Source organism: Mercenaria mercenaria, chromosome 3, assembly GCF_021730395.1.
Source record: "Mercenaria mercenaria strain notata chromosome 3, MADL_Memer_1, whole genome shotgun sequence".
Classification (NCBI taxonomy): domain Eukaryota; kingdom Metazoa; phylum Mollusca; class Bivalvia; order Venerida; family Veneridae; genus Mercenaria; species Mercenaria mercenaria.
The window spans coordinates 3,837,831-3,862,042 of NC_069363.1; the positions used below are offsets into that span (position 1 = coordinate 3,837,831).

The following is a 24,212-nucleotide window of genomic DNA, read 5'->3' on the forward strand; positions in this document are numbered from 1 at the left end:
CAGTTCAGTGTGAAACGAATTAATAAAACTATATACATTAAAACATTGACATGCAAGTGCAATACGCCGATACAATGTAATGAAACGCCAACTAATTTTGTGATTACAAAGCCTATAAACATGATACATGTATAGGTCGACCACGTTTTTTGAGCCGTTACTGATTTATGCAGGACAGTTGAATCGCCAAAAAAGTGTAGGAACGTAATACATAGTAAAGCGGTATAAGTTATCAATGAATGTAAACGAATGCATGGCCCAACGGATATGATCACTGGCACCAGACCAGAAATAAAATGCCTTTGTACATGTTATACCCTACCCCTAGGTATTCTATAAGACTGGCACCAGACCAGAAAGAAAATGCCTCTGTACATGTTATACCCTACCCCTAGGTATTCTGTAAGACCAGACCAGAAAGAAAATGCCTCTGTACATGTTATACACTACCCCTAGGTATTCTATAAGAACCGTTCTTATAGACTACCTAGGGGTAGGGTATAACATGTACAGAGGCATTTTCTTTCTGGTCTGGTGCCAGTGGATATGACGTTGGCTTAACAAAGTCGCGTCTCGAGGTTCGAGTCTTGGTAGGTTCACATTTTTTAATTGTTTCAATCGTTTGTTACGAGAAAATGCTTAACTCAGATTCCCATACATCATCTGACTCAGAGTCTGACACAGCTGAATGGTCGTCAATAGACACAGCAAGTGAAGTTGAAATTATGGACATGAATTAAACTGGAATAGAAGTAGCAAAATATATTAAAAATATAGAAACAATGACAAAAAGTCAAACGTTTTTATTAAAATATATAAAATGGTTTTTAAAAAGAGTCTTCAAACATTCTTGACTAAAATAAAAAAAAATGTATACTAGAGAAAAAATACGGTCGTAATCTGGGCTTGAACTCGCACCTCAGGGTTTGTATTCATTACGCTCTACCAATTGCGCCAGCGATATAATCAACTTCATGGTAAAAAAACTTACTCTGCTGGAGATTTTTCGGCCAGGTATGGCCCGAATACCGATATAACTCCATTGAAAAAGTGTATCATCCGTCACGGCTCAAAACACGCGATTGAACTATATGTTTGCTAAACGTGCCATGAATTTAAAAGCAAAATATAGGTGTTTTAGCAACTTTTTTACAATTGACATTAGATAAAACGCAAAAAAGCAAACTGCCTGTCAAACAAATAAACAAAACTATTTGTAGAACGCATAAACCACTGGCACCAGATCAGAAAGAAAATGCCTCCGTACGTGTTACACCCTACCCCTAGGTATTCTATAAGAACCATGGTCATGAAAGGGAAAATATACTAACCCATTTCAATCGCGTATTTCATACCTAAAACACGCAGGTCAGTAAATGTGTACTACTGATATTAAACAAGCGATAATTTATCTTCAATCGTGCACCAGTCACCTTGTCTCAATATTCCATGTTGCAGAGATGCTCCGTATAGTTTATGCTTTAGTCAACGTTACAGAAAAAACTTGCGTGAACTTCCCTAATGAACATCCGGTCTAGAGGTCACGACAGTATGCACATGTTAAGCGAAATGTAAACAAACAAAAACAGAATGCAATATATTCACAGTTTTACGAAAAGACTCGAAATGATGAATGAAATTCATCTTGTATATGGTTTTGAATTTGAAATCATACATAGTTATACATCAATTCTGTTTATTTAATTCATTTTGCACATTTATGCTACATATAAACATTTTAGCGTACACGTGTAGTAAAATGACGACTGACATACATTTTCACATCAGCCAATCAGAGTGTGTCTATAATCTAGAACGGAACTTCACCAGGGAAGTTCAAGCAAGTTTTTTGTGTACCTGTGAAAAAACTGTAAACTACACGTTGTTTTTCTAAGATAAGAACTATTGAAGAAATGTGACCGGTACACAACGGAAGATAAATTACCACTTGTTTAATATCAATAGTACACATTTACTGAACTGCGTGTTTTAGATATGAAATACGCGATTGAAATGGGTTAGTATATTTTCCCGTTCACGACCATGGTTCTTATAGAATATCTAGGGGTAGGGTATAACATGTACAGAGGCATTTCTTTCTGATCTGGCGCCAGTGGCATAAACCTTTAATGATGGCCTGTCAGAGGTAACCGAGGTAGTATACTGTGACCTCTGACCTAAAACAAAACGGGTCATCTACCGACCACAATCTAATTGATAACCATTAACATGGCGTATCGAAGCTGCTGTGACTTTGTGTTTTAACCTCTATCTCATTTAGGGCATCCTCGTACATCAGAGGTTCGTCAAAATCCCGAGACGAACATCCGGGGAACCATGGCAAAAGGATGATCCTTGGATGGTCTTCTTTAAAAATTCTTCAAAGAATTGAATTCCGTACAGAACTCTGGTTGCCATTGCAACCAAAAGGGAAAACTTTAAAAATCTTGTCCAAAACCACAAGGTCTCGGGCTTTGATATTTTGTATGTAGCATTATCTAGTGGTCCTCTACCAAGTTTGTTCAAGTGATCCCCCTAGGTTCAGATATGGCCCGCCCTGGGGGTCACATATGGTTTATAAAGATTTATATATGAAAAACGTTGAAAATCTTCTTGTCCAAAACCACATTGCCTAGGGCTTTGATATTTAGTATGTAGCATCATCTAATGGTCCTCTACTAAGATTGTTCATATCATCCCCCTAGGCTACGCCCAGGTGGTCTCTTGTTTTACGTAGACATTTGTTGTTTTGAACAGAACAGAACAGAACAGAACAGAACATATACTTTATTCATTTCAGAAATGAGCCAGTGATAAAGAAGTGGTAACGAAATTTGCACCACATATATGATTTTTGATACAGATTTCAATACTCATCTTGAATAGTCTAATCATGACCAACTGACCTACTTTCTTGTTTTTGAAGGTACAGCTTAGAAATTTGGACCACGTGTATAACTTTTGATACAGATTTCAATACTCATCTTTAATACTCTTAACCCTGACCTACTGACCTACTTTCTTGTTTTTGAAGTTTCGGCAGAGATTTGGACCACTTGTATAATTTTTGATACAGATTTCAAAACTCGTCTTGAATAATCTTAATTTTGACCTATTGACCTACTTTTTTTGTTTTTGAAGCTTTAGCAAAGAAATTTGTTAAAGCAAGTAACTAAACTCAGGTGAGCGATATAGGGCCATCATGGCCCTCTTGTTTAGTCTCAGTATTACTACGACCTTAATAATTTATCTAATAATCCCTTAAACAATATGGCTCTCTTAAGCATTTTTCAGAAATTGATCGGAAACCGTATTCAGTCTCGAGCTAAGTGTGACATTAACCTATAAAATAGCGACCTCGACAATGTACTGACCATGCACAATAATCATTTTAAGTTTAATTGTCATAGGTTCAATTTATCAGAAACCATTTTTATCTTTAAAGTCATTGTGACTTTGACTCTTTATCTACTTTCCATATAGGCAGACGTATTATGAAATGTAATAAAATCGACATTTCAAAGATGTCTTTTAAATATAAAAAGTTCCTACTAGAGACCTTTAGAATGATGTTAAATGTCGCAACCACCGTTAAATGTCGCAACACTGTATTTTTAGTTCTTTGGTTTTTCGTACCAGTTCACATTTTGTGTAAAGTGTTTGACATATGGCTTTGCAACTTTTATCGCTTGTTTAATATAACAGTATCTATATGTAGGCAAAAGTACATAACTCTGTTATTTATTTTGGCTGAATTATGACCCTTTTTGGACTTGAAAATAGGTACATGTCCATGTTTTGTCAAAACTATTTGACTTGTGGCTTTGAAACTTTGAACAATTGTTTATCATCACGATTTATTTCTGTAGGCAAGAGTACATATCTCTGGCAACTATTTTGGCTGAATTATGGCCATTTTTGGACTAAAAAATAAGTTCAGTTTTCGTACACGTCAACGTTTTGCCAAAACTATTTGACATATGGCTTTGAAACTTTGAACAATTGTTTATCATCATGATTTCCTCCTGCAGGCAAGAGTATATAACTCTGTCAACTACTTTGGCTGAATTATGACCTTTTTTGCACTTGGAAATCAGTGAAGTTTTACATACCAGTCTATATTTTGCCTAACCTGTTCGTCATATCGCTTTTAAACTTTGACCACTTGTTTACCATCATAGTCTACATATGTAGGCAATACTACATAACTATGTCAAGGACTTTAGCTCAGTTATGGCCCTTTATTGACATGGAAATTAGTTAAGTTTCGCATACCATTCCATATTTTACCTTGTACATTGTTTGTCTTATCTATTCTGTTTCTTTTGTCTGAAAATCTGGTTTTATATTGACCCCATACTTCTATCAATTCTTAGAAAAGTCAAGCGCGCTGTCAACAGAGAGCTCTTGTTTTAGATTAAGCTATCTCGGGCTTTAGACATAATGTGTGGTGCACACGAGATAAGATTTTGAGCGCTTGAGATACGATGTCTGCAGCAGTGTTGAGACGATCAGGCTTTTGCAAATAATTTAGCGTTACATACCCGTTGTATACATTCAAGTTTTTTACTTGTAGTGCTCAGTGAGCACAATTCCCAGCTTTATAGCACTGCCTCACTGGAATATCACGCTGTAGACACGTGACACGATACCCACCCAGTCACATTATACTGACACTGGGCTTGACCAGTCCAGTACTATCCTCTTAATGCCGAGTGCAAAGTGAGGAAGTTACTATTACCATTTTTAATGTCTTTGATATGCGACGGCCAGGGATCGAACACACAACCTCCCGCCTCGAAGCAGGTGCTCTACAAATAGGCTACTGAGGCGTAAATGTTCATAACAAACTGTTTATATAAAATATATTGGGAAACTTATAATCATCGTATCAAGACAGTCTACGCACTCCATAACAGACAGTTAGGATAATTTATATTCATCTGTGTATTTACCCTTGCTTCGTTGTTTCAGGTGTTGTCGGTTATTGTTTTTTTTGTAGTTATTTTTAATTTAACAATTCAATGATAAAGTGAAATATTGCTTATTTCATTATAAAATATTTTTGCTTCTAACAAAATGTCATATTTAGGAACAGGCACTGTGGTACACGAGGTCCTTTGTAAAATGTAAAGTTACGAGACCTATGCATTGCATGTCGGATCATCACAGTGAACAAGTGTGTGGTTTCAACTAAAAAATGTTAAGTTGAAATGGGGCATAATTTTGTAAAGAAGCAAAATAGAGCCACGAAACCTGTGCACTCAGTCCATCACTATTGAAGAGTGTGAAGTTTCAATCCATTTCGACAAGTGGTTACTGAGATCAGCTAACATACAAAATGTAACAAATTCAGGCTGCCGAAGCTGACTTTATTTATTCGGGTTTTACGGAGCACCAACACAGTATAGGTTATATGGCGCCAAACAGGACTACAAATTTTGGTTCCACATCTCATTTACATCGAAATAAAAACACGAGGTATGGAATAAAAAATTGCATACCTGCTGGAATCACAGAGTTACTGCAAAACCAAGTGTTAAGACCCTATTAGTCGCCTCTTACGATCATGCAAGGGAAAGGCAGTGGTTCCAATTCTTTTCATACACAGATCGTCCCAGAACCACGAGGCGACGCCGACAGATGGGCGAGTGCAATAGCTGTATCCATTCTTTGGATAGTCCAGCTAATAAGATGCTAAACAAAACCCCAGGTGCTGAACAAATGCCCTATGAAGTTTCATGACTCTTGGTCAAATACTTTTTGAGATACAACACAAATTCTGATGGTCGGACTGACATGCAAACATGAACAAGGAGCTGCGTTCAATAAACGCTTGATGCCCCCGTTGGCATCCTTGTCGATACAAAGCAACCTAAGACAAAAACGAAACGAGGTCAAGGTCAAGGTCAAACTGAGGTCAGGTGATGTTTGAAGATGAGGAATGGTCACAGGTTACATCTGTATTAGTATCAATTCATTCTTTAAGTGGTATTGATGCTAGACGAAACAGTCCCATTTGGTTAACCAAGAGATGGCCCATATAAAGTCCATAATGAGGTCAAGATCAAGGACAAACTGAGGTCAGGTGATGTCTGAAGATGAGGAATGGTCACAGGTTACATCTGCATTAGTATCAAGTCATTCTAGTAAGGGGTATTGATGCTAGACGAAACGGTCCTATTTGGTTAACCTCGTACGGACGGACGAACGAACGAACATACGGGTGGACAGGACAATCACTATATGCCTCCCACATCAGTAGATGCCGGGGGCATAAAAAGTGTTCCTTGGGCACCAAAATATTTCACTCATAACAAACGCATGTATCAAATGTTAAATTTCCTTTAGTTGTTCCAATTACATTACATTCATATATAGGCAGAAGTAGATATACCGATTTATATACAAATCATTGAGACATTCTGACCTGTTATTTCTTCTATATATGCTGAAAAAAAATGTTTACATAAATCTTCTTAAACTATCCTCATTAATTAATCAACACAAGTTTTATCTTACTCTGATGTCATTAAAACATACAATGAACATGTCTGAAAAGTTTACAACAAAAGTATAAAATATATACAGTAAAACTCTGATAAAGCAAACTCTGTATAAACAGTAATGTTTTCTTATAACTGATATTTCTAGCACCTCTTTAGGTAGTTAAGTCTGTAAAGCTTACCCTATAGTACTAAACCAGCATGTCATACAAAACTAGATGTGCATCCATAGGACACTGGTGTCCGATGTCACTGTATGGTCATATGTTACTGGTCAACCTTGCAAGGTTAAATGTTTACTATCTTAAATGCAATAGGTTTTCGTGATAGATTATCTGCAAGGTATGACTTGTTAAATATTAAGATTAATACACGACTTTTTAAATAAATTGCTGTGCAACAGTTTGTGCTATTTGACAATATATATTTAACATGTGTTTACCAAGCTAAAAGCCAAAAATTTGAAAATAAAACTGAAAATTAATTTCTGATGGCATGTAGCAAAACACAGAGTGGCTTTCCGGTCAACAGTCAAAACTACTGGCCCTTTGTCTTTTGGACAATAGTTTTGACTATTGACTCGCACGTAATCCAGCAAGAGGATATTTTCAACAATTTTCTCAAGAAATTATTTTCATGAATACCGACAGTTTGCGAAATAGCAAAAATCAATCGTGAACATTTCTGATTTTACAGTTTAGAGAACTTGCTTTACCAAATTTTTACTGCTGTGATAAACATTTTCAGCCAAAATTACCTACTGTTACACATTTGAAAAGTTCCACCATTTCACAGTCATAAATACGTTGTTTTTTAAAACTCTTGTATTAATTTTAACTTTTAATTCTCAATTCAACAAGTTTATCACCACTTTTTTCATTTCGAGAATCAATTATTTCTCATGGATAATCAAAGATAAGGTATCCCATATATATACTAGCGCATATTAAAGCCTAGTATTGTTGTGTTCCTGACTTTCCGCTACAATGGCAGCATTTGTGAGAAATGTCAATGCCACACAGGTATGGTATATTTCATGCACACAGTGCACAAAGAACTTTATGTATAGGACAACATCCTATGGCATAAACCACATTTTAGTGTTAAAAATCACTGTCAGTTTTCAGTGTGTAAAGTTTGAAGTAGATAAGTTCAACAACTTCCAAAATGCGGACATTCTTCAAGAACGTTTCTAGACCTTTGTATTGATGAAAATATTCACAACACCAATTAAGCCAGAAGGATTTGTTTCGTCCTCTATTCAAACACTACAGATTAATGAGCACAACACAGATTATCAAAGCACTAAGAGCACTATGAGCAACAATTCAGCTCTTGTTCTGTTCACTTAATGGCACAAGATTTCCTGGTGTCACGTAATCTCCAATCATGAACTGACTACTGATTGGATACTGGTTGTATGTCCCCGTAATAACGTTCTGAAAAAGATAAACACATTTTTACACAAGTTGCACATAGTACAGGATTTTTTTTGACTGGTTATCGCATAAATGCATTTTAGTGTTAAAGGTTAAGAGGTTTAGAACATTCAAAACAGTATTAAAAATGGTTTTAAAGAAATTGGAAACGCGTTAAAAAGGGTTATATCATGTGCTACATGAGGAAATAAAAAAAGAAATATCTAAAAACAGGAAATAGGGGCATTAACTTTTATGGTAAACATGGTATTCTTGCAGAAACATGAATAAACAGTAATTATTAAAATGTCAAATATGTATTAATTGGCAGAAACCATGTGCTTAAGGCTAAAATAGTTAAATCATGTATTTGCACAATAAATTTACTGTTGTTTTTTTTAACTGTAAACATTATCAAAATTCATATTCATAAGGAAGCATTTCTCTGGTGGTTTATAAGAACTGTTTTTACAAAATACTGTTAGACAAGAAAATTTCAGCAGAGAGAATTTACTCTATACAAAATTCAAACGAAGTTAGTTATTGAAACATACATGTATGTTATGCTGCACTTATAAAATACTGTGGTTAAGAGCAAATCAGCAGTCCTTTGATTAAACTCTACGAATACATGTACCTATAACTAAATTATATGAATGTCCTGTTCTACAGAAAAACAAAAGCAAAATGGTAGGATACAACTGAAAACATGCATTGATTACACACCTGAGGCTGTGTATTTGAGAAGTTTATAGGGCTGATTCCCCCACCTATTGATGTACGATTCGTAGAACTGTTCACAGCCAGGTTTAGAACACTTGGGATGCTACCCGGATTGATAGGGGCACCAGCTAAAACAACAGTAAAATTGTTATAAGCTAATTGTGAAAAGAACACACAGCTGTAAAACACTTCACATATTTGCTAACAGACAAGTTTTGTTCAAATGCATCTTAAATTTTTGCTATAACATAATGTACTTTGAGGGTTTAAATAAATTGTTTTCTCAATGTAAATATAATTGTTTTCATAATTTTTAGAGATCGAAAATATCAGTTTTTAAAGCTAGCATAATTTAAGATTTCAGGTACCCTTTCATAACAATTATCTTACAATCTATCTTTAAGTGGAATTTATTGATCAAAATATCTGCTTAGTTTTCTGGATGAAAAAACATTTGTTAAAGAAAGACAAGAAATGTGTCCACAGAACATGGCTATGTGATGTTTGGATATAGACATGTAAGTCCTGTGAGTATTGGTACCTTGACAATAAAACATGTGAACTGTTGTTTTGGACTGGAAAAGAAATATTACTGTACATATTTGTTTCATTTTATGAAGATTAAATATTTTCATTACATCTTCTTTCCACAATGGAAGTTATTTGAATATTCTTCCATGACTAAAAAAACAAGGCAGTCTCAAAGACAGCTATATCCCCCGTCACTGTTATGGATAGTGTAAGGGTTGATGGTATTAGGTGGAAGCATTGACTTTGTTAAGTATATTTTATAGTCCATGTATGAGGAAATCAATTAATTTGAAAATACTTCATGGGGTTTAGGAAATACAGAGCAGACACAAAATGGAAGGCTCAATTTTTTTTACCTTGAGTTGTGACCTTGACCTTCAGTCAACATGGCTGACTCATGAGTTCTGCACATCGTCTTGATGAGGAGATCATTTGACCCAAGTTTCATGAAAATCCTTCAAGGGATTTAGGAGATACAGAGCTCAAACTTTTGGCCTCAAGTTGTGACCTTGACCTTGAGACAACACGGCTGACACAAGTGCTGCAAATCGTCTTGATGAGGTGATTATTTGACTCAAGTTTCATGAAAATCCTTCAAGGTGTTTAGGAGATACACAAAATGGAAGGCTCAAACCTTTGACCTTGAGTTGTGACCTTGACCTTGAGCCAACATGGCTGACTCATGAGTTCTGCTCATCGTCTTGATGAGGTGATCATTTGACTTTAGTATCATGAAAATCCTTCTAGGAGTTTAGGAGATACAGAGCGGACACAAAATGGAAGTCTCGAACCTTTGACCTTAAGTTGTGACCTTGAACTTGAGCCGACATGGCTGACACATGAGTTCTGCATATCATCTTGATGAAGTGATCATTTGACCAAAGTTTCATGAAAATCCTTAAAGGGGTTTAGGAGATACAGAGCGGACACAAAATGGGAGGCTCAAACCTTTGACCTTGCATTGTGACCTTGACCTTGAGCCGACATGTGTTCTGCACATCGTCTTGATGAGGTGATCATTTGACCCAAGTTTCATGAAAATCCTTAAGAGGTTTAGGAGATACAGAGCGGACACAAAATGTTAGGGACAGACGGAGATCATTCCTATAACCACTCATGGCGGGGGATTAATTACAGACCAGACAAGAAAATGACATAAAATCTTTGACCTCTACTGGTGATCTTGACCTTTACTCTTGCACATGAAACATCATATAATTATGGTGAATGTTTTTAAAAAGTAAAAAGTCATCTATGTTTGTGTACAAAAATACAAAATAAAGGCAAGAGTTTTTGCACAAATAAACATCTAAATGGTACATGGACCTATGAGCTAGGAGTCTGGATTTGCAACTGGCATCTTGTCTTATTGTGGTGAATATTTGTACCAAGTTATTCAAAAATCTGACAACGTACAACAAAGTTATCTAATTGCACAATAAGCACCCGTCCCCCCCTTTTTAATGGCCGAGATATAAAAATCTCAGCATAAAGTTTTTCCTACAGATGTTATATTTTAACTACTACAAAAATTATGTTCTGGTTTCAATGTCAAAAGTTACTGGATGCCCCTATCAACCATAAAAACATCTGTCATAGCAAATGTATCGTGCTTTACAGTGTGCAGTATAATAAATATGCAAAAATTACCTTTTATCAATTAACTACTTTGTTTTCAGTAGCTATGAATGTTATGAATTTTTAAAAATTCCTTTACATTTAACTCGACATACATAGTGTGATAGTAATGTGTATTTTCAGGTTGTATCAATGTATATTAATAACTACAGACACATGCCTTTAAAATTTCACAACACACGCCCATTTCATAAATTACTTCATAGAAAATTCATCTTCCACTACAAAGAGAAACAGAAATAACTTTGACATTAGAGGTAAATACTCGACCTGCAGAAGAAATACTTCACCATGTTTAAGATTTTTGTAAAGTTCCATTGGATTCTCTTGAATTGTTTAAATGTACACGAGACACAGTGTTTTAAATGGACAGACAAACTTACAAAGAGTGTTACCATATGCCTGCCTCTGGGAATATAAAATGAGCAGCGCCATGAGAAAACCAACATAGTGGCTTTGCGACCAGCATGGATCCAGACCAGCCTGTGGGATGCGCAGGCTGGTCTGGATCCATGCTGGTCGCAAAGCCACTATGTTGGTTTTCTAATGGCGCGGCTCAAATATAAGAATGATTCCGTGAATAAAGCAAACGTAATGGGTGTAAAAATCCAAGTGTGCCATTTCTAGTCTTCTTTCTTTTAAATAATGAGGTGGTGATTTATTACTTCACATCTATATCAAGCAGTGAATAGTACATATGTATGTACTTACACATTTGTAAATAATTAGACTGTAACTGGGTCTGACCTTGTAACTGTAACGTGTTCGTGTCGCCGATAACCCCATTCATCAAGCTGCCATTTAGAGCACCAATAGAATTGTATGTCTGACCTGTAAATCAAGCACATTTCCAAACATTTCTAAATTTCTCCATTGCAACTTACATACTGTAATACTGCTGATAAGAAAACATAACTCATAACCTTAAGGGTCTGTTTCTCATTTAACTTCAATTAAAATACCTCTAGCACAAGCATAGATGACTCCCGACCGCCTTTGTAAATTTCTGAATTTAGATCACTTGAAATCATGGAAAACTTTTTGCTTATCCCCTTATAGTTTCAGGAGATCAGTATTTTACTGTAGTTTGGTTCGTTTATTTCAATATAATACAGAAGTTCTATATCATTTATACCCATTAATAAGCATTATGTTCTCAAAACTTGCACTTATCTTAGTAATAATGTTTTTCCACGAGAGTTTTCGAGTTCATCCTGCAGAACATTAAATACAATTACAGATTTTGCTTCGATAAATAACCAGCCCATTATATCTCCTTTATTACTAGAACTGGGGCTTGTCCCCAAAGGTAACAGAATACTTCGAAGTGGCTTCATTTAAACCGTCTTATGTTAAACTGCCAGTCAAACATCTGCCAGGCTTTTCATTGTAATATCCAAATTTTTAACTATCTGAGAATCCTTCAGGGTAACTTTTTCCTCATCAAAGTAACTCATTACACCATACCTGTCATTAAAGTGTTCCAGTAAGCATCACTGGGGGACTGTGTTTGAGTACCAGGCTGAGCAGCTGGTGTCTGACCCGTGTAGCGGAAGAATGGATTCTTGAGATCGAGGCTGTTCTTGGAGACACTCGTAGTTCCCGGGATGTTCAGCTCAATATCAACATCGTAGCTTTGCCTGTGTTTAAAGAGAGATAAAATTAACTAGAGATGCCTTTGAGAAAAGCGCATGTCTGCCACAACTGCCCCTATGAAAAATGTTAGTTTCTCTGGATGTTTTAGACGAGTGGATCCAATTAGATGGTCTGGATGAGTGGATCCAATCAGTAATTCAAGGGCCATAAATCAGAAGTGCCTGGGCTAGTTATCAAACTTGGGTAAGGTCTTATGGCCAAACACATTTTGTTCACGTTTGGTGAAGATCGGATGAGAAATGTTCGACTTAGAGAGCGGACAAGAGTAAACAGACGGATTTTTTTCGGTAATTCAAGGGCCGTAACTCCAAAATGCCTGGACCGATTTGGCTAGTTATAACTTGGCTGAGGTCTCATGGTCAAACACATTTTGTTCAAGTTTGGTGAAGATCGGATGAGAAATGTTCGACTCAGAGTGCGGACAAGAGTAAAAAGGCCGATTTTTCGATAATTCAAGGGCCGTAACTCCAAAATGCCTGGACCGATTTGGCTAGTTATCGAACTTGGCCGAGGTCTCATGGTCAAACACATTTTGTTTAAGTTTGGTGAAGATTGGATGACAAATATTCGAATTAGAGTGCGGACAAGAGTAAAAAGACCGATTTTTGGTAATTCAAGGGCCATAACTCCAAGACGCCTGGATCTATTTGGCTAGTTATCGAACTTGGCCGAGGTCTTATGGTCAAACACATTTTGTTCAAGTTTGGTGAAAATCAGATATGAAATGTTCGACTTAAAGAGTGCGGACAAGCTTTGTGACAGACACACAGACAGACACACACACACAGACTGGAGTAAATCAATATGTCTCCCACACCACTGTGTGGTGGGAGACATAATTACAGTTAAAATATGATGATATAGCATCATTTTAGCACAGAAAGTGGATGACTCCTTCCACAAAGCAGTTATCCTTTCATGCCAATGCGATTATACCTGCCTTTCTGGTTGACTATGGTCAAAAGGCTGTTTCTTACAAAAGTATATGAAAGTGTGTTAATTTTAACTCAAAGGATTTAGTATTAGTATATTCAATTAAAAAGAGCTGTCTGTAAGACACCCTATGCTAGACTATTCAATTGTTGTCCCAAAAGCAGCAAAATTACCCTAAATGTTAAAATATCAACAGTTTTAATCCAGTATCTGCATTAATTTTGGAGATAGTAACTTGCATGCAAAACTTAAACAAGAAGTAACTTGTATGCAAACTTTAACCAGAAGTTTTTAAGTTTAAAAGGGGACATAATTTTGCAAAATACATGTCAGTTATGGGACCTGATGCTATGTCCTAGTTTTATAAACCTGAAGAAATGTGTTTAGTTTCAATTCAATATTTGCATTAGTTTTTGATAGTAACTTGCAAGCAAAACTTTAACCAGGATTCCTCCCCCCACCACCCCAAAGTCCAAATGGGGACATAATTTGGCCAAGATACATGTCAGAGTTATAGGACTTTACCCAGCAAGGTTGGTAATTGACCTGGAAAAAGATAACACGTTTCAAAGCTATCTGCCTTTAAATGATAGCTATAGGTATTTGCATGCAAAACTTTTACCCCTGGCGATTTGACCTCAAAAGTATAACCTTTACCCTAGACTAGTGACTTAGTTACCAGTTTTGCACATTGTCTTGACGAGATATTTGATGCTAGTTTTATGAAAATCTTCCCAGCAGTTCAGATATAGAGCAGACTTAATGGATGGCAAAACATGCACCTCCAATATAGCTCCTATATACTTTTATCTAAGGATACAATAATGTTTGATACAATGAAAGGTCTTTCAAAATTTTATCACAAAGATTAGGATGAAAGATTAATCAAATTGTACCAAAACTGTAGAAACACTTTTTTTTTTTTATATATTTCATCAGTTTTTTTACCTTTTATTACACCTGAGAAGACATTTTCCTGTGAGGTTTTGTCCCTGCTTAACAAGGACTGGTGTTTGCACCAAGCACCGAACCTGGTACCAATGTGTTAACGTTTCTGTGGGACTCGTTGATAACCATACTGGAGTTCTGAAAAAACAAACAATTAAAACTGAAATTTAAAATAAAGTGTAAAATAAACTTAAGGAAGGTAAGTTTCTGTGTTACAAGCAGGTTCAATGTAGAAATCTACAAATGTAATTTCCTCCTGTTTAAGTATCATAATCACTTTGTAATGTCTTTTTCCTTCTTCATATAAAAAACATAGAATTTTTGCAAGTGAAGTCTTATCAAGTGATTACTTCCACTGCCTCATTCAAAAGGAACAATTAGAGAAACTTCTATACTAAAGCATGTTTATGAATATGGTAAGACTGAGAAACTCAACTTTCAATCAATAACACACATCAATAACACCATATAATCAATGACATGTTAGAATATCTCTTAATAATGAAGTGTTCAATTGCTAAAGGTCACATCCAAAAGAAAGATGTGGAACCTAATCCATGGTACTTACACTGTTCCAAGGAATGCAACATCAAACCAGAATGCCAACCCATGTACCAGGCCTGTTTGGTGTATGGTAAAATTCAATGGAATTTCTATCACATGTAAATCAGTTTCATCTGCCGTTAAAAAGTCTACTGTGTGTTTTAATGACTTTGCTAAACACATTCGTATATCAAAAGTGTCCTGAAATGAAACAGTAGAAAATTGTGACATCAAAATTGGAAACCTCATCTGAAAATGAAATACTGTGAAATCATTAATATTCGTGGGGGACTAATTTTCGTGGATTTTGTGGTTGAGTCAATCCACGAAATTTATTCCCAATGAACAAGTAAAATTCTCGTTCATTTTATGTTCAAAAGTTGGAGTCCACGCATTCATATCCCCACAAAATTGACGTTTTGACAAAAACCACAAAATTTCATGGCCACGAAATTAAATGATTTTACAGTAGAATATCAAGTACGTACTACATATGTGCCTACAAGGCATCATAGACAGACTGGACCAATACACACGGACATATTTCACCCTATTTTACTAACTTATGAAAAATCTGTCGCAGTTGAGATAATCTGGTCTTGTTGACAGTTCATATGGGCCCTTCTTGAAAATTTTGTGGGAAGTTGCACATGTAAACAACGTACTGCGCATGCACTGCCTTGCTTCGCATGCGCTACCGTCCTGGCCAAAATTATTTGCACATTTTTACCAGTACGCAGACAGCCGATAAAACCCCAAAAAGGAGAGTCAAATTAAACAATTCCTTTTCTAAGTAAGTCTTTGGCGATTTATTTCCAGAATTAAACAGGAAACAAGTTCAAAAAATTGTTGATTGATGTAGGTATTTATAATATATTTTCCTCAATGTATTGGCAAACAAGTTTGTTTTCGTTGGAGATATAATTTTTTCGTCTGCTTAATAGTTTTATCCAGTAACCCGGATGTGTTATTATAGTATACATGTACATTACCGGAAAAATGTATATATACATAGCTAATGTTATTGACGTTATTACTGTCATTCAAGATAGTGTAAAACGCGTAGACCTTGCAGAACATGTAAGTGACCGCGTACTGGTAGCGTTCGTACTCGTCCGGGCTGTCTTCATATGGAAGTTAACTTCGACCTAGCTGTATTAAGCTACGCTTTTTTATTCACTCTGATAAATGACCTTATATGGTGACTTTACAGCGGACTAGTAATGGAAGATTTCTGGTGCAAATCCAGACTTATTTTCAGCCGCAGATTTACCACTGACATTACGAAACCTAACTGAGTGGCTCAAACCCAGTGGTGAAGGGCAAGTGATTCAAAGGCAGCATTGGTAATGGAGGCCAAGGAGGCCCCCCCCCCCAAAGCCTTACACTCTGTCTTAAGTTCAGCAAATTAAAACAAATTAGAAACTTCTGACAAACATTCATGAATAATTTTTAGAGAACATTTATTAAACCCTACAGCTTTTTGGCCTAGAATACAAGAAAAGATCCTCCACATATGGGACTTAAGTTAATATCTAACTTACCACTATGGGTTGTTTGAAGTATTCTTTTACAGCAGCATCACGTAAACTGGTGAGATTTATGCCATGGAATGATTCCTGGTACCAAAAATTGGCTTTAGAAAATTGTTCCATATATAAAGCTTCATCTGTGAACGGAGCAACGTGCAGATCTCCTTGTGTTGGATACATTTTACCTACAACCATATGTAAGTTATGACATATATCTTTATATTTTGTGCATAGTTACACAATATACTCAAACCATTTTCTTACAAATTACATGAATTCTCTCCATAGAAATTCAACGTACTAAAAGTGAACACTATAATATAGTATTCTACATATTCATGAACATATGCAAGTATATCTAGGTCAGCTCAAAACATACACTGTCCTTAATGGTATTCACCTGAATACAGAAAAACTTTCAGGAATCCTTTGGAACTGTTCTTTCATTCTATTGGAGTTTAGGTCACAACACCACAGTTCAAGTCATATTGGGATTTTTTCAACTTTAAAGGGTGTAGCAAGACACACTACAAGCATTTTATCAGGTAACAACAGTCACCTGGAAAGAACCACTGCCCTTTCAAAGCCAGCTCAACAACTTCCTCACATGATGACAGAGTAATTACATTTTCTTGTCTTCTGGGATCACACAGTCTGTTCAATCATACTATACTAGAATTCTGCTCAAGCCAGTGCTAGGGGGCATGAGAAGTGGTGCTCATTTCATTACCTCACATTAATTGGCTCAATCAGAGTCTGCTATTAATTTGCTTGGTTGATGGGTTTTACTAGTAAAGGAAATTTTCACAAAAGGGAAGAGCATCTTTTCGCACAAGAAATGCAGACAAAATTTAAATATATTTCAGTACAATTACCTGTTTTTGGCTTTAACCACTTTTTTGCATGTAAAAAGCTTTCAAGCATACGTTCATTGAAAAGCATATAGCCCATAGGTTCTGATATGATAGTATCAACTTTCTCTGGTAACGATACTTCCTCCACCTTGCCTGGTATAACAATAATCTTGTCTTGAAGTTTGTTGTGCCGTACAAGTTGCTACAAAAACATCGTCTTACATTTGTAGTATTATACTTATAATCAATCATGCTTTTCCATGGAATAAATTTACTAATGTCCTGGTAATCACATTAGTTGTAACCTATTTCTTCAAACTGTCTTATGTTACTTCGGTTATCTATGTTTAAAATAATTTATTTTACAATAATTGTCGGAATACAGAACAGATTAAGCAAAATGATGCATCATTCATCAATCTGAACATTTACAAATCCTCTAGTAAATTTTCTGTGCCTTTAAAATACAAAAATCAATTATATACTTCCTAGTGTATTATCACAAAATATTTAGAAAACCATTATTACAAAGTACTAACCTCACAATATTCTGCCATGTTACTGGCTTCTATTGCGTAAACTTTCCGTGCTCCAGCTTGTAAGGCAAAGAATGACAAAATACCAGAACCTGCTCCAACATCTAGCACCACCTATGATAAATGTATAGAAATCTTACAAGCACAAATAAGACAAACCACAAAGGTGTTCAGTTATATCTTAAAGACAATGACATTACACGTAAAAACATTAAAAATGTTGAAAGAGTTTTTTTTAGGTTAGGGTGGCATTTCTCTCTGGGATAGGAACAATGCTACCAGAACAGGTTGCCCAACAGATGAAGTCTTACCCAATTTTTCAACAGTATTTCAATTTTGTAGCAGCAACAAGTTAACATGTACTTTAATCATGTACGAGCACTTACCTGTTTTTCAAAATAGCTTCTAAAAACAAATCTGAGAATTAAAGAGAAGAAAACTGACTATAACATGACATAGTTGTCTCACGACACATCGTCACTGAAAACTTTCCATAGGATCAAACACGTAACTCTTTTGTAAGTCTTGCTCACTACCTACAGAATTAACGAGGCCGCAGGTTCCAAAAGGTTATTTAAACTCAGTCACAACCAGAATATGTTAACATTGCATGACATGCCCCCTTAAAATGCTTGATAGAATAATAAAATTAAGTCCACAACAGGGACTTAATCTAGAAATAATCAGACAAGGAATTCCTATAACTATATGCATGTCCATGTTGAGGACTTGAATATGCAATGTTCGGATGTGGTTGTAATATTTCAAAGTTGATAAAAGTGCTAGAAGTCCAGACAATACAACATGACAAAGTTCAGACAATATGCTCATGTCTACTTTGTGTGTACGAATTATACTAAGTTTCATTGCAATTAGGTGGAAACTGTAGTAGCAGCTGAGTACACAAGAAAATGTTATGGATAGGCAGACAGTTTAAACACTATATGCCTCCAAGGTCTTCCAACTCCGGAGGGCATAAAAAAAAACAAGTGACAAGGAAAAAATACACTGGGACTAATGTAGCCAAATATTTTTATCAATTAGAACAATTTATAATACCTTGTCCAGAAAGTCATTTATATTTGACAACATGGCTCTCTGGTATGTGGAGGTTCTGATATAGTCCTGCATCATATTCTGTTGTTGTGAGAGGTAGCCATAAAACTGAAACAAAAAGTTTCACATTCACTATGAGATATATAATCTTTTTGTACTGCCTGGTTTTAGTTTATTATACTAATTTGTTTTAACTCAAATATTGTGAAAGCTTCCCAGCAATCATGAGAAGGGATGGTTGTGACCACAGTGGGGCTCTAATCCACAACCTCTGTGTTACTTGGTTTTACCACTAACTAAAAAAAATTTACAATGCAGCTTTCCAGCTTTAAAGATATATGATGTCCATCTTCCACTAAAATATTTTTTAGATATTTACTTCAGATGTTGAAAATCCTCATCAAATATAATTAACTTTACTAAATATAAATAAGTTGTGTACTCAATATAATGTACATATAGATCCTCATTCAAAATTAAAACGTCATTTGTTTGTTAAAAATCTTCCAGTTTTTATAGCGTAAGTACATGTACGAAGTGTGTATTGTTTTAAACCTAATGCATAGTACTGTTAATACATATAAACATATTAATTCTATATTCATATAATAGTTTATGCTGTAACTGTTCATATTTTCAAATATATGAAATTTGAATCTTGTATATCTTTAATAGCAGAGTATGACCACAGATAATTTTACTGCAGGAACATTATCAACTATTACACTAAGTTTTGCAGACTTTCTGGAGGTTGAAAGTCAAGGAGAATGTACATTTGTAGAGTTTACTGTTCTAGGGAAGTTAACAACTGTAATTACTGAAATGGACAGGCTTACTTACCTCAGGGTTCAAATTTAGACAAGCATACAAGCTAAATGCTAGTGGAAATTTAAGACAGCTAGTGGGTTTGAAATGTACTAGCTAATTTCACCTAGTCAACAATATACCAAGCAAACGTCTTCAGAGCTTTAGTATTGTAAAAAAAATATTTTGTTGTCAATCTGGAGACCAGTCCCTTTAAGCTTGTAAGTGGACAAAAATGGCACTAGCTATTTTAAGCTAACAGAAAATATTTTTGTTTGTAACTGGCTACTTATAGAGATCAATCAGTAAGTTTTGGCCAGTAAATATTAATAAAGTATTTAAATATTATTAACTTTAGCTGGTAGCTTTTAATTTTAGCTAGTGAACAAAAAGGGCACTAGTTAATTTCAGCTAGTACAAACTATTGTTAAACTTGACCCCTGTACCTGAAAATATTGCACTGCTGACGCCTCATCTGTTCTGTCTGTGAATATTGAGGACAATCCTTCCTGTAACTCCTTTAATTTGAACTGAAATGACTTCACATCTGAAATCAAAATGGCACTTTTGTAGTTTGTTTTGTTTGTTTGTTTTGGGTTTAACGCCGTTTTTCAACAGTATTTCAGTCATGTAACGGCGGGCAGTTAACCTAACCAGTGTTCCTGGATTCTGTACCAGTACAAACCTGTTCTCCGCAAGTAACTGCCAACTTCCCCACATGAATCAGAGGTGGAGGACTAATGATTTCAGGCACAATGTCGTTTATCAAATAGTCACGGAGAACATACGCCCCGCCCGAGGATCGAACTCACGACCCCGCAATCCGTAGACCGACGCTCTACCTACTGAGCTAAGCGGGAGGGCTTTGTAGTTTGTAGTGTACTATCAAAATCTCTAAGCAATATTTCCAAAACCAGACTGATTTATTTACTAGACTACTGATCAGCAGACCAAAGTGTTTCTTTCCTGTATTTAAATATGTGCATGAACAAAGATGCTGGATTTAGTATAGTTCCTGTGGATAATTGTAACACAATTATGAGGAAAACCCTGCTTAAGTCTTAACAGTGAGACTTGTTCACTGTAATAAAATAGCAGCATTATCTAAAACTTTCAGGGTTTTTTCCTTCTAAATCTCAGAAAATTTCTTTAAAATCATTTAGTTTCCCCCCCAAATTGGCTTTACATCAGGTTTTTTTTATTTACCAAGCTACTTTTTCCCCAAATCACAGGCCTGGGCCCCTTCCTCTCCTGGTAAAAAAAACAAAAAAACACACTGAGTTTCTATTCTTTTTGGACAATTGTTTATAAAGAAGTCCATAAAATTATGAATTACATAATTTAACATTTTCCTCAGCTTACAATTTTTAGTGCTTTATATAAACACTATTTCTTCCTGCAAAAAGTTTTTCCAATAATTCATTTTTTTTTTATATATTAGCACATAATATGTATCTGTCTGTCTGTATGTGGTGGTACTAATGAATACACACAGTAATCAGTATTACATTGACATTTGCTGCTTATCTTTAATAGGGACCTCTTGATAATAAAACTGTGAAAATTTAGACGTTTGTGCTATTTCCTTACTTTCTTACTGTGTATTTAGAAGCCGTGTTTCATTTTATGCATTGTATTCATGGTCTTACGATGTCAGATGGAAAAAAAAATATTCCCAAAATTTCTCCCTCAACATAAAAACGGTGCTAAAAATTCCCCGATCCCAAGGGCACAGGCACCATGAAACAGACAAAGGTCCTGAATTATTTTATATAATATATCTACTTAACTTAAGCTAGTGTACTACAATGCAACAAAACTATTAACAATTTTAATGGTATAATAACTATAATGTATTTTTGATGTGTAATAGTACAAATAGCAAAAAAAAAATACTGCATACATGCTTAGGAGTTTTATAATGAATAACTACATTAATGCTTGCATTCTAACCACAAAAGAAGCATGCAATCATGATAGACCACCACTTCCTGGTTGTTTCTATTTCCTTGTTATAGGTGTTTTATTCCGCTTTATACAATGGTATTAGGATGTAAGAAACCAACGTATACATCTTACGAATCAACAAAGATTCACACGTAAAAATCACAATACTCTTACTGTGTATGCTGTCAAATTTGAAGAGTGTGCTTTCTTGGTCCTCTGATGTGATGACTAAAGCTTGTTTCCCTAACCGACAGTACTCGGCTTCTTTAGTAACCAAAACAGACTTCACCTTCTCTTCCCCTGAAAAAAAAAACATGATTAGTTTGATATGTAACAAGAGCTGTATAATAAGACAGCAAGCTCCACTATTCGGCAATTTGACAGTGAAATGAATTTATGTCTCATTAAGCGACCTCTACTTTAAAAGGAAGATACACCAAGATGATGATGGTAAAGATATATTTCGAGTTTCAAGTCATTATCTTATATACCGGTAGTACCAAAGTTATGTCCACAAAACGAATGTGGATTGTTACCACACATGAAAATAATGATGATAAAGTTACATTTTAAGTTTTAAGTCATTATCTTATATTTTTACTAAAGTTATATCCAGAAAGCGAAGATTGCCAAAAAATTTTAAGTATGAAAGGGGCATAATTCTGTCAAAAATACAATTAGAGTTATGGGGATTGTAACTACACATGCAGATGATTATTATGAAGAAACGGTTTTAATTTCAAGTCAGTATCTTTTAAAGTACCAAATATATGTCTATAAACGAAGCTTTCAAAAAGATTTAACAATCAAGTTAGATTCAAGGGCCATAATCCAAGAGTACCTAAGGCAATTTTGCTGCTTATCGAACTTAGCCGAGATATTATGCCAAAAAACATTGTCCGCAAGTTTGGTGAGGATCAGATGAAAACTGCTGACTTAAAAGAGAGCGGACAAAGCTAAATTTGCTGTTTTTTGAGTAATTCAAGGGCCATAATCCAAGAGTGCCTGGGACGATTTGACTGGTTATCGAACTTGGCCGAGATATTATGCCAAAAACATTGTAAGTAAGTTTCGTGAAGATTGGATGAAAACTGTTCGACTTAAAGCGCGGACATGCTTTGGGCGTCAACTGTCCGCCCGTCGACACGGATGTTCACATAATACGCCCCTCTCTTTCAGAGACGGACATATAAAAAGTAACTGGAAAAAGTCTATGAGGGCATTTTGAAACAATGGTCAGCATTTTATATGACGCGTATTATCGAGAACGTTTTTTTCTTCCTTGATTTTTTTTTGTTGTCGAAAAGTTCTGTAAAATATGGGTAGGTTTGTCTGATCAGCACCCACTGGCCCAACAACTTTGAAATCCCACTCATGACAGTATTTAAGTAACCCAGGGGGATAAAATACCAAGGAATACCAGTAATCAAACCCCAGACCTCATGATCAGTAGGTGGACACTCTGTTGCGTCAACTCTTTAGGAAAGTGGTTAATGCTGCCTACAAATGATATGGTTCTTGCTTTGATCCCGAGAGGGACCTAGGTATTTTCTGTTCCAGGTTTAGTAATGTCAGAAGTGTTTGACTAACACAAGTGGTGAGCATGGAGTGTCATTCTGGGGAGCTGAACATTTACGGGAGAAGTGTATTGATAAGAGGTTTAAAGGCAATTCCAACAGTTTTCTGTTGCGTTATCCCCTTAGTGAAGTGGTTAGTGTCAGCTACAGATTAGCTATGTTTTTTAAGTTTTGGGGGAATGGTGGTGGGCACCTAAGGAGGGGAAAATTGTGCCATAACCACTAAAACTGGGGAAAAATCCAACGACAATATTTTTCGAAGTAAGTTACACTAAACAAGAAAACTATTTAAAAGCACACTGTCTCATGTTTTAGTGTTTGAAAATTAAATGAATGGTACAGTTTACATTATCATGTACATCTAGAAAGGGTTTTGTTGGTTGGGATATGTAAAAAAAAAAAAAAAAGGATTTTTTTTCAGAAATAGGGGAAAACGTATACTTTATGGACAGGGGCATGGAGCCGAATTTCTCTCCTGTGCCAGTCTTGGCAGTTGTAACATTCCAATGAGCTAGTCATAGCTTTACTTTATATAATACTCAATGTAGGCCGCTCTATAAAACTGGCATGTTCTGGCTTACTTGATGAATCATACGCTCGCGAAAACTTATTGCGCCTTCTTTCCAAGACGATACCAGATAAACTGTCGCCGTAAAACAATTCTGTTCACCGTGGATGGTAAAAGATAATTAAGACTTGACTTCTGAATTTTTTGTACACTGCATTGTGTGCGGTAAATCAAGGCATTTGTACCCTACAAAATTAAAACCCATGTTCAATCGCGGGCTTTGTTCCGTTGTAAATAAAAACAAATAGTAGAAAACGTCTGTGAAAAAAGCAGTATAAACCTTTGTAAATACAAAGAACAACACTGTCTCCCTGTCTTGACATGTCGATATGTGCACTGAACTCATTCTGTTTGTTGTATTGGCCATTTTCGTCCAGATCGGCAACAATCACGTTGTCAAATTTCGTCGCCATTTTCTAATTTGCAATTTGAAAGTGAGGCT

General features: G+C 35.6%; 1 protein-coding gene and 1 long non-coding RNA gene across 5 annotated transcripts in view; both read right to left on the reverse strand.

Moving 5' to 3' along the window:
* Nucleotides 1-24,212, reverse strand: part of LOC128555467 (uncharacterized) — a 238,562-nt gene that overhangs the window by 89,432 nt on the left and 124,918 nt on the right. The window lies entirely within an intron of this gene.
* Nucleotides 6,330-24,208, reverse strand: LOC123525560 (histone-arginine methyltransferase CARMER-like). 4 transcript variants are annotated; one of them, XM_045304694.2, is made up of 13 exons: nucleotides 24,051-24,208; nucleotides 21,800-21,925; nucleotides 20,125-20,225; nucleotides 18,878-18,982; nucleotides 17,822-17,932; nucleotides 17,304-17,484; nucleotides 16,441-16,613; nucleotides 14,922-15,097; nucleotides 14,354-14,491; nucleotides 12,284-12,456; nucleotides 11,564-11,647; nucleotides 8,651-8,775; nucleotides 6,330-7,945 (listed from the first exon to the last, which is right to left on the reverse strand). In XM_045304694.2, the coding sequence occupies exons 1-13, from the start codon at nucleotides 24,181-24,183 to the stop codon at nucleotides 7,835-7,837; spliced, it is 1,737 nt and encodes a 578-aa protein (XP_045160629.2). In that variant the 5' UTR covers nucleotides 24,184-24,208; the 3' UTR covers nucleotides 6,330-7,834. The 4 variants fall into 4 exon arrangements, with proteins under 4 accessions (XP_045160629.2, XP_045160628.2, XP_045160630.2 ...); XM_045304693.2 differs by having other exon boundaries at nucleotides 11,528-11,647; XM_045304695.2 differs by lacking the exon at nucleotides 8,651-8,775.

Coding starts and splice junctions, on each gene's coding strand:
- LOC123525560 (XM_045304693.2), bottom strand. CDS start 24,183: ATGGCGACGAAATTTGACAACGTGATTGTTGCCGATCTGGACGAAAAT. Junction 12,457..14,353: donor CTTCTCAGGTGTAATAAAAG/GTAAAAAAACTG, acceptor CTTTAAACACAG/GCAAAGCTACGATGTTGATA. Junction 8,776..11,527: donor GTCTAATTATTTACAAATGT/GTAAGTACATAC, acceptor CTGTTGTTTTAG/CTGGTGCCCCTATCAATCCG.